The 14,703-nt window shown below is 33.7% G+C and overlaps 1 protein-coding gene across 5 annotated transcripts in view; it reads right to left on the reverse strand.

Annotated features, from left to right (window-relative positions):
- The window catches only part of Gphn (gephyrin), a 602,355-nt gene that overhangs the window by 297,673 nt on the left and 289,979 nt on the right, over positions 1–14,703 (reverse strand). For all 5 annotated transcript variants that reach the window (XM_077799519.1, XM_026385121.2, XM_026385119.2 and 2 more), the window contains exon 5: positions 10,095–10,189. In XM_077799519.1, the coding sequence (XP_077655645.1) occupies positions 10,095–10,189 (95 nt within the window). The remainder of the gene's footprint in view (positions 1–10,094; positions 10,190–14,703) is intronic.

A 14,703-nucleotide genomic window follows, 5' to 3' on the forward strand; every position in this document is an offset into this window, starting at 1 on the left:
TAGCTATTGTGAATTGAGCTACTGTAAATATTCATGTGGCTGTGTATTGGAACCTTTTACCTCCTTTGGGACCGCAGCCATTATTGGGTGTTGGCTGAGGCGGCCTCATGGGTTCTTCCAGAGCAATTCTGTATAAGTGACCTGGCTGGATTGGCGTTTGTGGGCTTTTGACCTTAGCTCCCCCCCCCCCAATGGTTTAACCTGAAATCTGCCTAGGCCCTTAGTGATAGTGATGTAACTGCCCCCTATTGGTTCTCGATACTGTCTCTTCTTACCCCCTCCTTCTATCAATATATAACCTTGTCCCTGATACAATAAAGTTGAGATTGCTGTACCTCCATGGTTGACTCAACTCCCGACTCGGTGTGATTCTTGGCCAGGCTGGGTGGCGGGCCAGGTCACCACACTCTCCCTCTTGCTCAGATAAGGGAAGCACCAGCTGGTCTCGTGCATTCCCCAAATCTTTGTTGGAGAGTGGTTCCGACAGCTGTGACAGTGTAGTATGCTGGTTTTAAGACCTTTGGGTATATGCTTAAATACCGAAAGTGGGATAATTGGGACAAATGGTAGTTCCATTCCAAGTTTTCTGAGGAATCTCCATACTGCTTTCCAATTTGTAGTGGTTGGGCCAATTTGTAGTCCTACCAGCAATGTGTAAGAGTACCTTTTCTCCTGCACATCCTCACCAACATTTGTTGTTATTTGTATTCTTGATAATTACCATTCTGACAAGAGTGAGATGGAATCTTAGTGTGGTTTTAATTTGCATTTCTCTAATTGCTAGAGGGGCTGAACATTTTTTCATACATTTGTTGACCATTTGTATTTTTTCTCTTGAGAAATGTCTGTTTTGATCTTTTGCCCATGTATTTACTGGATTATCCATATATATATATATACATATATATATATATATTTAATGTTAAGTTCTTTAAGTTCTTTATATATCTTGGAGATTAATGCTCTTTCTGAGGTGGCAAAGATTTTCTCCCATTCTGTATGCTCACTCTTCATGCTCTTGATTGTTTCCTTTGCTGTGAAGAAACTTTTTAGTTTGATACCATCGCATTTATTGATTATAGATTTTATTTCTTGCACTTTAGGTGTCTTGTTGAAGAAGTTGGTTCCCAAGCTGACATGATGGAGAGTTGGGCCTATACTTTCTCCTAGTGGGTGCAGGGTCTCTCTAGTCTAATGCCTAAGTCTTTGATCCACTTTGAGTTGAATTTTGTGCAGGGTAGAGAATAAATTTCATTTTGTTATGTATGGATTTCCAGTTTTCCCAACACCATTTGTTGAAGAGGCTCTTTTCTCCAATGTATGTTTCGGCGCCCTTGTCTAGAATGAGATAACTGTGTTTTATATGGGTTTTTCTCTGTATCTTCTATTTTATTCCATTGGTCTTCATTTGGTTTGGTGAATATACCAAGCTGTTTTTGTTACTATAGCTCTGTAATATAATTTAAGGTCTGTATTGTAATGCCTCCTGTTTTACTTTTCTCACTAAGGATTGCTTTAGCTATTCTGGGTCTCTTATTTTTCCAAATGAATTTCATGACTGCTTTTCTATTTCTATAAAGAATATCATTAGAATTTTAATAGGAATTACATTAAATCTGCATAGTGCTTTTGGTAGTATTGCCATTTTTTAAAAAATATTTATTTTTTTAGTTGTAGTTGGATATAATACCTTTGTTTTATATATTTATTTTTATGTGGTGCTGAGGATTGAACCCAGGGCATCACACATGCTAGGCAAGCACTCTACCACTGAGCCACAACCCCAGCCCATATTGCCATTGACAATATTAATTCGCCTATGCAGGAACATGGGAGAACATTCCATCTTCTAAGATCTTCTTCAACTTCTTTATTTAGTGTTCTGCAGTTTTCATTGTAGAGATCTTTTTAAATTTTTTAAAACTACCTTTATTTTATTTATTTATTTTTTATGTAGTGCTGAGGATGGAACCCAGGGCCTCACATACACTAGGCGAGCTCTCCACCACTGAGCCACAACCCCAGCCCCTGTAGAGGTCTTTTGTTAGATTGATTCCCAAATATTGTTTTTTTTTTTTTGAGGCTATCATGTATGGGGTAGTTTTCCTAATTCCTCTTTGAGTACATTTATCATTGGTGTATAGTAATGCAACTGATTTATGGTTGTTAATTTTATACACTGCTATATTTCAGAATTCATTTATGAGTTCTAGAAGTTTTCTGGTGGATTTTTTTTTTTTTGTCTTCTAAATATAGGATCATGTCATTGGCAAACAGGGATAGTTTGAGCTCTTCTTTTAATATTCATGTCTCTTTAATTTATTTCTTTTTCCTAACTGTCTAGTTAGAGTTTCAAGGACCCTGCTGAATAGAAGTGGTGAAAGAGGGCATCCTTGTTTTGTTCCAGGTTTTGGAGGAAATGCTTATATATTTTTTTCCATTTAGAATGATGTTGGCCTTAGGTTTAACCTATATAGCTTTTACAAGTCTTACATGTATCCATAGTTTTTCTAGTGTTTAACATGAATGGATGCTGTATTTTGCAATTATTTTCTTACTTTTGTTTGTCATTAGATGTTGGTATAAAAAATCACAACTGGTTTTATATGTTGATTTTGTATCCTGGAACTTTGTTGAATTCAGTTATTAGTTCTAATGGATATAGTGGAATCTTTAGGGTTTTTTACACAAATCATTGCTACAAAGGCACTTTTGGTATCTCTTTCTAATTTGTCTATTTTAAGTTTCTCTTTCTTGCCTAATTGCTCTGGTTAGAAGTTCCAACACTATGTTGAATGGAAACAGAAAACACAGGCCTCCTTACTTGTTACTGATTTTAGAGACAACCTTTTAGAACTTCATCAGTGAGTACGATGTCTGTTTCAGCTTTTTCATATAAGGCCTTGTTCATGATAAGGTAAGTTTCCTGTATTCCTAGTTTGTGGAGTGTTTTTAATTATGAAAGTGTATCGAATTCTGTCAAATTCAGATTTTCTACATCAATTGAAATAATCAGGTCAGTATTTTCCCCTTCATCCAGCTATTGTGCTATATTATATTGATTTATTTTGATATACTTCATGGAACTATCCTTGCATTCCGGGGATAAGTTACATCTGGTCATGGTGTATAATGATTTTTAATATGCTGCTGAATTTGTTATGCTGTTATTTTATTAAGCCTCTGGCATCAATATTTATAAGGGATATTGGTCTGTAGTTTTCTTTTGGTTTCTCTTTCTGCCTTTGGTTTCTATCAGATCAGTGATATGGCTTCATAGAATAAATTAGGAAGTGTTACCTCCTCTTAAATTTTTTTATTGTTCGAAGAATTTGGGAGGAACTGGTATTAATTCTTCTTTAAAAGCTTTGTAATATTTACTATTGAAGCCATGTGTAGTGGTGTACATCTGCAATCCGACCGGCCTGTGAGACTGAGACAGGAGGATGGCAAGTTCAAGATAGCCTGGGCAACTTGGTGAGACCTTGTCTCAAAATAAAAAAAAAAGAGCTGGGGATGAAGCTCAGAAATAGAGCTACCCTGGGTTCAATTCTCAATATTGAGGGGGAAAAAAAAAGAATTTCCTAGTGAAGCCATATGGGGTGTGTGTGTGTGCGTCTATCACCATATTTTACATGTAAGGAGGCTTTTGATTACTTATTTAATCTCCATACTAGGAATAAATTTATTTACACTTTCTATATCTTTTTGATAAAAGATAAATCTTGGTATGATTTATGTTTCTAGAAATTTGTGGATTTCGTTTGGGTTATTCAATTTGTTGGCATATGCTGCGCCCCTCCCCTGACTCAGGCAATGGCAAGGCCCTACTGAGGTGGATGGCGCAAGGCATCCATCCTCTGGAGGAGCGCAGTATGTTTCTGGGAATGGGCTGATTTGTTTTTGTATTCCTTTAATAAGTATAGTTGTGATTTCTCATATGACCATTAAGTATGAAGGAAAAAACATGACTTTCCCAATTAATGCAACTACTTCTAAAGCATAGATCTGTTTGCTCTAAATGCAATGATTCAGCTGTGGAGTGTAAATAGTTAATGTCTAATGAAAAACTCCCTATATTCCTGTCAAGGAAGTTTTTGAGAAATCAAATTAAAATCTAGAGAAGAAAAATTAATGTTAAGAAGAGAGATTAGTGCTTAGTACTGGGCAACTTGTTCTTGTTCCTGTGCACAATGGTTTGTGCTCTTACTCCTGTTTGATTAAAATTTTTTTTTTTTGCTTTTTTTTAATTGTTGGTCATTCAAAACATTACATAGTTCTTAATACATCATATTTCTCAATTTGATTCAAGTGGGTTATGAACTCCCAATTATACCCCATATACAGATTGCTGAATCACATCAGTTACCCTTCCATTGATTGACAAATTGCCTTTCTAGTGTCTGATGTATTCTGCTGTCTGTCCTATTCTCTACTATCCCCCCTCCCCTCCCCTCCCCTCCCCTCCCCTTTTCTCTCTCTACCCCTTCTACTGTAAATCATTTCTTCCATTTGTATTATCTTGTCTTACCCCTCCTTTCCTCTTATATGTCCTTATGTATAACCCTGAGGATCGCCTTCCATTTCCATGCGATTTCCCTTCTCACTCCCTTTCCCTCCCACCTCTCATCCCTGTTTAATGTACATCTTCTTCTCAAGCTCTTCATCCCTACCCTGTCCTTGTTTACTCCCCTTATATCAAAGGGGTCATTTGGTATTTGTTTTTTAAAGATTGACTAGCTTCACTTAGCATAATCTGCTCTAATGCCATCCATTTCCCTCCAAATTCTATGATTTTGTCATTTTTAATGCAGAGTAATACTCCATTGTGTATAAATGCCACATTTTTTTTATCCATTCATCTATTGAAGGGCATCTAGGCTGATTCCACAATCTTGCTATCATGAATTGTGCTGCTATGAACATCGATGTAGCAGTGTCCCTGTAGCATGCTCTTATTAGGTCTTTAGGGAATAGACCGAGAAGGGGAATAGCTGGGTCAAATGGTGGTTCCATTCCCAGCTTTCCAAGAAATCTCCATACTGCTTTCCAAATTGGCTGCACCAATTTGCAGTCCCACCAGCAATGAACAAGAGTGCCCTTTTCCCCGCATCCTCTCCAGCACTTATTGTTGTTTGACTTCCTAATGGCTGCCAATCTTACTGGAGTGAGATGGTATCTTAGGGTAGTTTTGATTTGCATTTCTCTGACTGCTAGAGATGGTGAGCATTTTTTCATGTACTTATTGATTGATTGCATGTCCTCCTCTGAGAAGTGTCTTGATTAAAATTAATAACAAGTCAACCACTTGCCATAACCATGACACAGGTTCCAGTCAGTAAGTCAAGAAAGAATAGTCAAGGTATAGGCCAATAGTTTGGGACATTTGTAACTATTATTAAAAGTTAACTAAGCAGAAACAGCTCAAAGAAAAACGCGGACTGAAAGTACAAATGCTTGCTTATGCATAAGCCAAGATACATTCTTCTATTCTAATTGTAGCTACATAATATTTTGTTTCTTTGAATAATGATTCCTGTTTTGTAACCACAAAGTACTGTGAGCCTGCCAAAATGAAAAGTATATATGATCAACTTCACAAGTAATCACAAGGGATCAACACCTTCACTTTGGTGTCTGTGTTGTTTCTCTACCCCCCCCCCCCTTTATGCTGACTCCTCACCATCCATTGTCTCCTGAGACCCCCTGTTGGACCTGGTCTCTGACAGGCATACAGTTGTTTATTTTTTTAATAGTCTTTTTTATTTCTGTGGAATCAGTACTAATAACTCCATTTCATTCCCAATTTAATCATTTTGAGTCATCTCTCTCTTTCTCTTTCATCAATGTAGCTAAAGTCAGTTTGGTTGAACTTGTGAAGAAATAGCTTTTGGTTTAGATGATTTTCTGTATTGTTTTTCTACTTTCTGTTTCATTTATTTCTGCTTTAATCTTTGTTATTTTCTTATTCCTGCTACCTTTGCAATTAATTTTTTCTTTTAGTACCCTAAGTTGTAAAGTTTTTTTGAGATCTTTAATTTTTAATGTAAGTATTCACAGTTACAACAGCACTGCTTTTCTGTATACAATAAATTTCAGTATGGGATGCTTTTGTTTTAATTCACCTTTAGGTATTTTTTAACTTCTCTTATGATTTCCTCCTAAACCCATTGGTTAAGAGTGTAGTTTTTGCCTAACACTTGATCTAACTTAAAGAATATCCCATGTGCACCTGAGAAGGTGAATATTCTGCTGCTTAGGTATTTTATATACATGCATTAGATCTACTTGGTTTATTGTGATGTTCAAATCCTGTATTTCTTTAGTTTATTGTCTAGTTATCTCTCCATTATTGAATCTTAAGTATTAAATTCTTTAATTATTATTGCATAGCATTCCTTTAATTTTGTCAGTCTTTGCTTCATCTATTTGAATTGTCTGTTATTAAATACATATATGTTTAAAAGTATCATAGGTTTATAAGTATCATATTAGTATGCTGTCTTGAAACTTTCAATAATATATATACTTATTTGTCTCTTGTAAACTTTTTTGATTAAAGACATTTAGGCTGTTATGATCTAAAGGCTTCTATAAGCTGTCCTAGGGACACTAGCCTGCTGTGGTTCTAGGGGGTTGGGAGATAGCAAGTCCTAAATTAGGGTGAAAGTGATCAAAATTAAATAAAATTTGCCATCAAGACTTCCCCTGAAATCTGCAAGCTTTTGAATACATTCCTAAATTCCAAAATAGTTACTTCAGAAATATTTTGCCAGTTCAACTGTTGTACAGTTGGACATATTGCTGATGCTCACGACTCAACCATCTTCATTTTACATGCATTAGAACTACTTGGTTTATTGTGTTGTTCAAATCCTGTATTTCTTTTAGTACCTTCACAATAAGTACTTCTTCACAATAAGAGTACTGCTAATGTAAATTATTTTAAGTGACACATGTTGTTTTAACAATAAATAGTAAGATAAGTCAATTCAAATATCAAAATTTAAGTTTAGTAATCTTTTGGCCTTAGGAAAAATTATTTTAAACCAATATTAGCATAAATCTATTTTTAACATAAAAGGGAAAAATTCCCTCCTCTTCCCAAACAGAAAATGTATTTGTTAAGAATTTTTATATTTTATTCTAACAAGATAAAGCATAAAGACTAAATTGGAAATTATGGCAGGTAATAGGATAAATCATAGCAAAAATAGATTGGTCCTATTCTATTTCATATTTTTAAAAAACCAATTAAGTACCTCACCTAAATGAACCAAATATTTAAAACACAATTGAAAGATGGGGTTAGGATTATAATGCTTAATGTTTCTATAAAATAAAACACTAGCACTCAGTTTTTCTTTTTATAATTTAGATATGTTTCAGTGAATCAACCTATGTAAGTAAGATATTATTTCATATCTATAAGTTATGTTATGACCCTGAAAAATTAAGTAGAGATCAGAAATTAAGTTAGTGACAAAACTGAGAATAAAACCCAGGATAAATCAAGCTTAATTTACAGCCACAGTGGTTGCTCTAGTATTATTAGTTTGAAAAGAAAAAAAATACTTGATTTTTTAAAATGAATAAGCATAAATGACAGACTCATGGGATTATATGCGGCTATTTTGCAAGCAGTGTAATTAGCTACTGGTTCAGAAAGTGCTAGATTTAGCTAAATAACTTGCCAAAGGTGGCACTAAATGTTAGGTAATACTAGGATATGAACTCAAGTATCTGACCTTAAGGATAAAGTTGTTACTCTTGGATCTTGTGGTGTTGGCCAAGAAGTTAAAAACAGCATTTCTTACTGATTGTTCATGCAGAGTCACTACCTAACAACTCTGTATGTGAATAATAGGAAGATTTGAGACTGAAGTCAAAACCTGAATAACAATCCTTAATGAGGCTAGTCTGAGTTTGGAGTTGCAATACTATGATGATGATGGTGTGAGTCCTTAAATCCCAGAGAAAATACTGATCTCTCTGGCTAGTGTGAACTGAAAATGGGTCCCTACTCTCTACAGAGCTGGGGTGAAAATCTTAGTTTTTTCTTTTTTGAAATCTTTTGTCCTTTTGTCCCAAAGATGTTCCAATTGTACAGAAGAACATGAAAGCAAAGTATATTAAGGCTCTGCAAGAAATGTGTTTTATTCAGAGTAACTGGGAAGGAGGGTCCCTAGAATTTTGTGTGTGAGGTAAAATTCTTGGAGAGGAGTGAATTACAGAATCTGGATACCTTAATTCTGTGTATGAAGTAACTCAAGTCCTGGAAACATCTGTGAGTTGTGAATATAGAGAACACACTCAAAGAAATATATGAAATACCTTTAAAAAATAAGTATGCCACTCCTCAAGTCCCAAACTAACTCCTGAAGGTTCATGTGTGCAAAAGTACAAAAAAGTACAAAAAGTTCAGGGAAATATTTCACAGTTACTTTTTTTCATAGCCAATGTAGACTACTAACCCTCTCAGATAAATCAGCAATGAACAGAAAGAAAAGCCAGAAGAAGAGAAAGTGTGTATGTGTGTATACATATATATTATAAAAATACTTGTTATTAAATATGTATATGTAAAAATACATATTATATATATATATATATATATATATATATATATATATATATACACATTTTCAAAACCTTCAGGAAAAAGATGATTGATTTATTCCAAAATACTTAGAAGTAGCTCCTGCCAATTAACTTTTCACATTCAGCAGGGCAGTGCTCAGTAATTATGGGGCTATAGAAAGGGGAGAGACTAACCCAGAAAAGCCTTTCAATAAGAAAAAAAAAGTGGTTATTTCTATACTATATCAAGAAAGCTATCCTTATGTTACAGGTTTATCTTAACAGTTGTGAATAAAAATTTCTTCAGTTAAACTGTTGGATCCTCAGTTAAACTGTTTACCTTAAGGTAAGGATCATGTCTTATTTTTCTTTCTATCCTTATAATCCCTCATGTTTATTATGGCACCTGGCAAATAAGTATATTATTATGCCTCCTGAATTAAAATGTTATTACAAAAAATTAATAAGATATGAAGATTAATTATTTCTTGATTATATCTTGTATACCAGTAAAAGTTCTTTTTATGTTCCAAAACCTCTACTTAATTACATAGGAAAAAAGAGATCAAATATAACCCTGGACTACAAAGGTATAGGTAATATCAGTAAGGGTTTTTAAAAAAAGATATGAAAGAATCAACCTGAATTCCTTAAACTCTGGCATGGACTTTTACATATAAAATCTCTACAATGCTATATTAACTCTTGAGTTATTCTTACTAAATTTAATGTTATATAGTACATGTGAAGTGAAGAGAATATAGCAATTAATGCACTGTTTACATTCTCCTGTAGCAGCTGACATTGATGGAATATAAATTAAGTAACCAAAAGAGCATCATGAATCACATCCCATACAATTAAATGGGTACATTTACCTTTACATCCATACTGCATACAGGATGTAAATGGCTATAAATGATTACGAAATTCTGAAATCATAAAGTTGCTGTGCATTTTATGGTTGCTCTGAGATCAAGTGTTTATTAATCAATGGTCATTAAATCAACAGATTCTGACTAAGCTGATAGTTCCATCTTAAATGATGTATATTATACTCACTTAGGAGATTTTAATCTAAGAGTTGCTAAAATAGTAACAACTCAGTCATCAGATTGAAGATGGATGTCAATGAAGGTAAAATTTAAACTATATAATTTAATGAAAGTATATATTATTAATATAATAATTTAAATGTACCAATTGCCAAGAGATTATAAACATGAATTGAATTTTTCTTTCATGATTGTAATCAATATTCTCTAAAGGTTTTAACATAATATGCAAAAAAAGAAAAGAAATAAAAATTAAAAAAAATTTAAAAAACCCAAACAAAACCAAAACCCAGAAATTGAAAATGGCCCAGATCTAGCTAGACAACATACTAAAACTTAAACCAGGAAAAAAGGTGTGAACTTAAGTGTTGTGACTAAAGTTTCTTACACTTATCAGTTGGGTTATACTGCATAGTGGTCTGGAATTAACTTTCTTTGTAACATTGGTTACTTTCTTACCTAGAGAGCATGCCCAGAGGTGTAACATTAAGTGATCCCATCAGCATTGCCAGGGCCATCCCTGGCGCTTCCCGTTCTATTACTTCTTTTGTGGCCTGTAATTAAAGATTAAATAGCAAACTGAGTGAAATTAGCCAAAAAAGAAGGAAGGCAGAGTAGTAAATTCACTAAAAGATAATTATAACCCAGGATTTCTTTATATATATATATATTTAGTTGTTGACAGATATTTATTTATTTATTTATTTAATGTGGTGCTAATAATTGAACCCAATTGCCTCACACATGCCAGGCAAGTGCACTACCACTGAGCCACAACCTCAGCCCATAACCCAGGCTTTTTATAAACCATACTTTGTAATTCCTCAAACATCTGTATTTTTTTCAGGATCACTGAATTAAAGGTAAGGACCCCCCCCCCCAAAAAAAACCCAGATAACTTTTATAGTAGCAGTCTTATCATATTCCTTTGGTTTCAATAGTATTTGATAGAAATCACATTTTGCTTAATAACTAAATTCCAAAAATGAAGTCTCAGAGTCTTATTAATAGTTCAATAGATTTTTACAGGGTAAGAAAGGTGGGCATTTTTCTTTTCCTAGTACTCTAGAAATAATTAGTCCATGAAAACCTGAGATCATCTTATATCCCTCCTACTTCTATGATTGTATAACATAATTTAAAGGGACAAGAAGTTATCAATTCAACTTTACCCATGTGCAGGCTCGAAGAAAAACTCTCCATTTATCATAGATATCAATATAAATTAACCATCTGATTGTTTTAAAAGAATTAATGAAATGATAGGCTGTATATATTAGGAAATTTAGAACAGTACATTTTTAAGATAAGGATAAGGTAAACCTGGAAGAAGCCAGTGAAGGAGAAAGGAAAACTACATTTTCTAAGGACAGGTATAAAGGCACACCTGGGAGACAGTCCAGGTTTTGTGCCATATAACTGCAATAAAGTAAATATCTTAATAAAATCACACAAAGTTTTTGGTTTGTTAGTGCATATGAAAGTAGATTTACACTATCCTATTATCTATTAAGTATAAATAGCCTTACATCTAAAACAGTATATAATTCAAAAATATTTTCTTGCTAAAAATGCTAATGATCATCTGAACGTTTTGCTGGTTGAGGGTGTTGCATTGATACTGATGGCTGCTGACTGATCAATAGGTATAATAATAATAGAAAAGTTTGGATTATTGCAAGAATTCCCAAAATGTGACACAGATATGAAGTGAACACATGCTATTAGAAAAATGCTGCTAGTAGACTTGCTTGAGGCAGAGTTGCCACAAATCTTCAAATTGTAAAACAAATAATTCATGCAGCACAATAAATTGAAGCTCCATAAAATGAAGTACACCTATATGTTGTAATACAATGGTAAAGATACATTTTAGGCTAAATGTAGGGGGCCAAAAACATGACTTAATCCATTTCTAGTCTTGTTTTATATAAGTGAAACAATTTACAATAATTGAAAGCAACAAAGGAACAAAGCTTGCAAAATAAAATATTCCAGTAAATAAAGGAATATAGAGATATTTTATATCTCTATATAGGAATATATTGATATTTTAATATTCATTAGACATAGAGTGACAGTTCTAAATAAGATTGTAGCTCTCGTAAAAAAATTTTCTGGGCAAAAATAGAGGACTTGATAAAGCAGTGAAAATGCAAATATGTATTATATGCTAATTGATGTTATAAACAAACTTTTAGAACACATAAATTATTAGTTCACCTCTTAATTTTTTTTTCAAATATTATTGTTTTTTAGGGTTTTTTTAGGTGGACACAATATCTTTATTTTACATTTATGTGGTGCTAAAAATTGAACCCAGTGTCTCACGAATGCTAGGCGAACACGCTACACTTGAGCCATCCCCAGCCCGCACCCCTTAAAATTATATAGACTACTAAAATTGATACAATCTTCTGGTTTACCAAATCCCAGCATGTGCAGTATTTAACAACAGCAGAAATTTTAAAAGAATACTTCTCATCCAAACCTGTTTAAATAGAGAGGCCATCAGGCAACAGAAAAGAAAACTTTAAATTCTTTTTTTTATAAAGTTTTTTTTTTGGTTGCACATGTTCACAATACCTTTATTTTATTTATTTATTTTTATGTGGTATTGAATAGAATCCAGTACCTCATATGTGCTAGGCAAGTGCTCTATTTCTAAGCTACTATCCCAGTCTAGAAACCTTAAGTTCTTAAGTTTGAAAGTGAGTTGCCATCAGTTAAGTTTGTGTTGAGCTAGTACTATCTAAACGTTGTGTTAGTAATATCTATTATGATTTTGAGTCTTCCTGAGAAGGAACACTATTTCTGTGCTATAAAATGCTTTATTAAGGCTTATAATTTCTAAAATCTTAGAGCCTCCAAATCAAGCATAATAAATGAGAACAATATAAAAGGAGATGTCTGGATAAATACTTCACTATGTACTTGAAAAAGTCATCCATATAAGCAGTGGCTGACATTTGATAAGTTTGGAGATTGCTATGGACTGCCCCCTCCCCTCCCCCAGGAAGATTCAGAATTTTAAAGTCAGTCAAAATTTAAGATGTGGTATTCAGTGTGAGGAAATTAGATCACTGGGGTGTACCGTTTCAGGATGGATTAATCCTGGTCTCCCGGAGTTGTTTCTTGAGAAAATTAGTTATGAAAAGACTGAGCTTGACCACTGCCTTTATGGCTTTCAGTTTTGCTGTGTGATCTCTTCTATAAATAGCAGTTTCTGCTCCTCTTCTGTGTTTTGATGCAGTCAAGGGAGCCCTCATCAGAGGCTAAACAGACAGGGCCGTCCAATTTTGGGCTTTGAGCCTCCAAAACTATGAACTACAAACTTCTTTTCTTTATAAAACATCCAACCTCAGGTATTTTGCTGAAACAAAATATGACTACAGAGATCCACATAAAATGATGTATTCCCAGGCTAGCACAATAAAAATTGCCTAACAATTGCAATTCATTAATTTTTCTAAATCCTATAAAAATATACCATGTTTTGTCCTGAGGTCACTGAAGAGTGATCTACCTGGAATATCTATTTTTATTTTTCATAGAATCATCTTATTGAACTTTGATTTTTTTGATATGCAATTGGATCTAATAAAATTTCTCAGTGAAATTCTTATTTACATTATGCATTACTTGAAGTCATTGTTCACCATGTTATACTGTGATCCTCCTTAGAAATACATACAGGCAAAATTTCCTTTAAAGTGTCATAACAAGATATGAATATTCTTCTGTGCTACTAGTTTAAATTATGATGCTCATGAATCAAGTTACTCTGGTAAACAGAAAAACCTATGGATATTTTTCAGTAGGCTTATTAAACACAACCTAGTTTCATTTTATTTTCTCTTGTCCTATTTTTCATGTTGGTATTTCAAAAAATTCTGTTGTGTTTATTTGGGTAAGCCATCATAAATATTTTTCAGGGTATAAAAAATGTATGAATGGGTGGATTGATGAATGTGTATATTCTTTATATAGAGTTTTTCATCTTTTTAAAAACATACTTCTGGAAGGATCATTAATTCTGTCTTAAAATCTTCTAGAGAATTTGAGCCTACAGACACAGATTTTGTGTATTTTAGAACATAAAGAAAAATATATATTGTAGTGATGCCATTCATTGAAAGGCATTAGTGCTAAAAGTGGTGACATGGTGGGAGAAGCAGAATGTCAAAATTCTCTACAGAACTACATACAATAGGGTAATCTTACAAATACAGTCTTTCTTACATGGGTAGCAACTGTGTCTATTCCAGAAAACAACAGAACACCTTTTTTTCCTGTTTTTATTTTCTGTTCTTCCTAAGCTGTCTGGTGTAGCAGAAAGATCACCACCTGTGAAGTCAGACATAGCTAATGTCCAAGAGAGTGGATGTTGGATCTACCACAGAACCTAGGGCCATGACCATCACATAGTATGTACTCAATAAATGTTTGTTGAATAAGGAAATGAATCAATAAATGAACCTACTTAGATTTGAAACCTGGCTTTACTTAGGTGCTCTTCGAGCTAGAAGAAAATATTTATCTTTTCTGAACTGTAGTGTACTTATAAGTAAAATATACATAATAATAAAACATATCTATATCGTTTAAGAGGGTTGAGAACTAAATTAAGTAAGTCACCTAGCACATGGTAGGTATTCGATACACAATCAATCTTTTATGTGTTTCTACTTTGCAATTCAACTTACCACTTTACAAGTTTGATCATACCAGAGAACAGGAATAATATGAAAATCCACAAACCACATAGAAACAGTTGTTGCTATCCAAAGATGAAGGCATAATGAATGGAGAGCTGAAATCCTAGTTTAAGAGCATTGGTAATTGCAGGGCAGGAAGCAGTACATGGAATTAGTGCAATCTACATTAAGGAAAACCAGCCTAATGAGGTGGGATTGGAAGATGGACAAGAGAGCAAGAGGAGAGTGCAAAGATCTATAAGCTTTAAGTGGGGAGGCACAACTAGAAGGCAAAGAGCAAAAAGAATAAAACTTAATTTAGGATGAAACAAGAGAAAAATCCAAACAGAAGAATGGTTTTAAGAACACAG

The sequence above is a fragment of the Urocitellus parryii genome, chromosome 6 (assembly GCF_045843805.1).
Source record: "Urocitellus parryii isolate mUroPar1 chromosome 6, mUroPar1.hap1, whole genome shotgun sequence".
In the NCBI taxonomy this organism is placed as follows: Eukaryota; Metazoa; Chordata; class Mammalia; order Rodentia; family Sciuridae; genus Urocitellus; species Urocitellus parryii.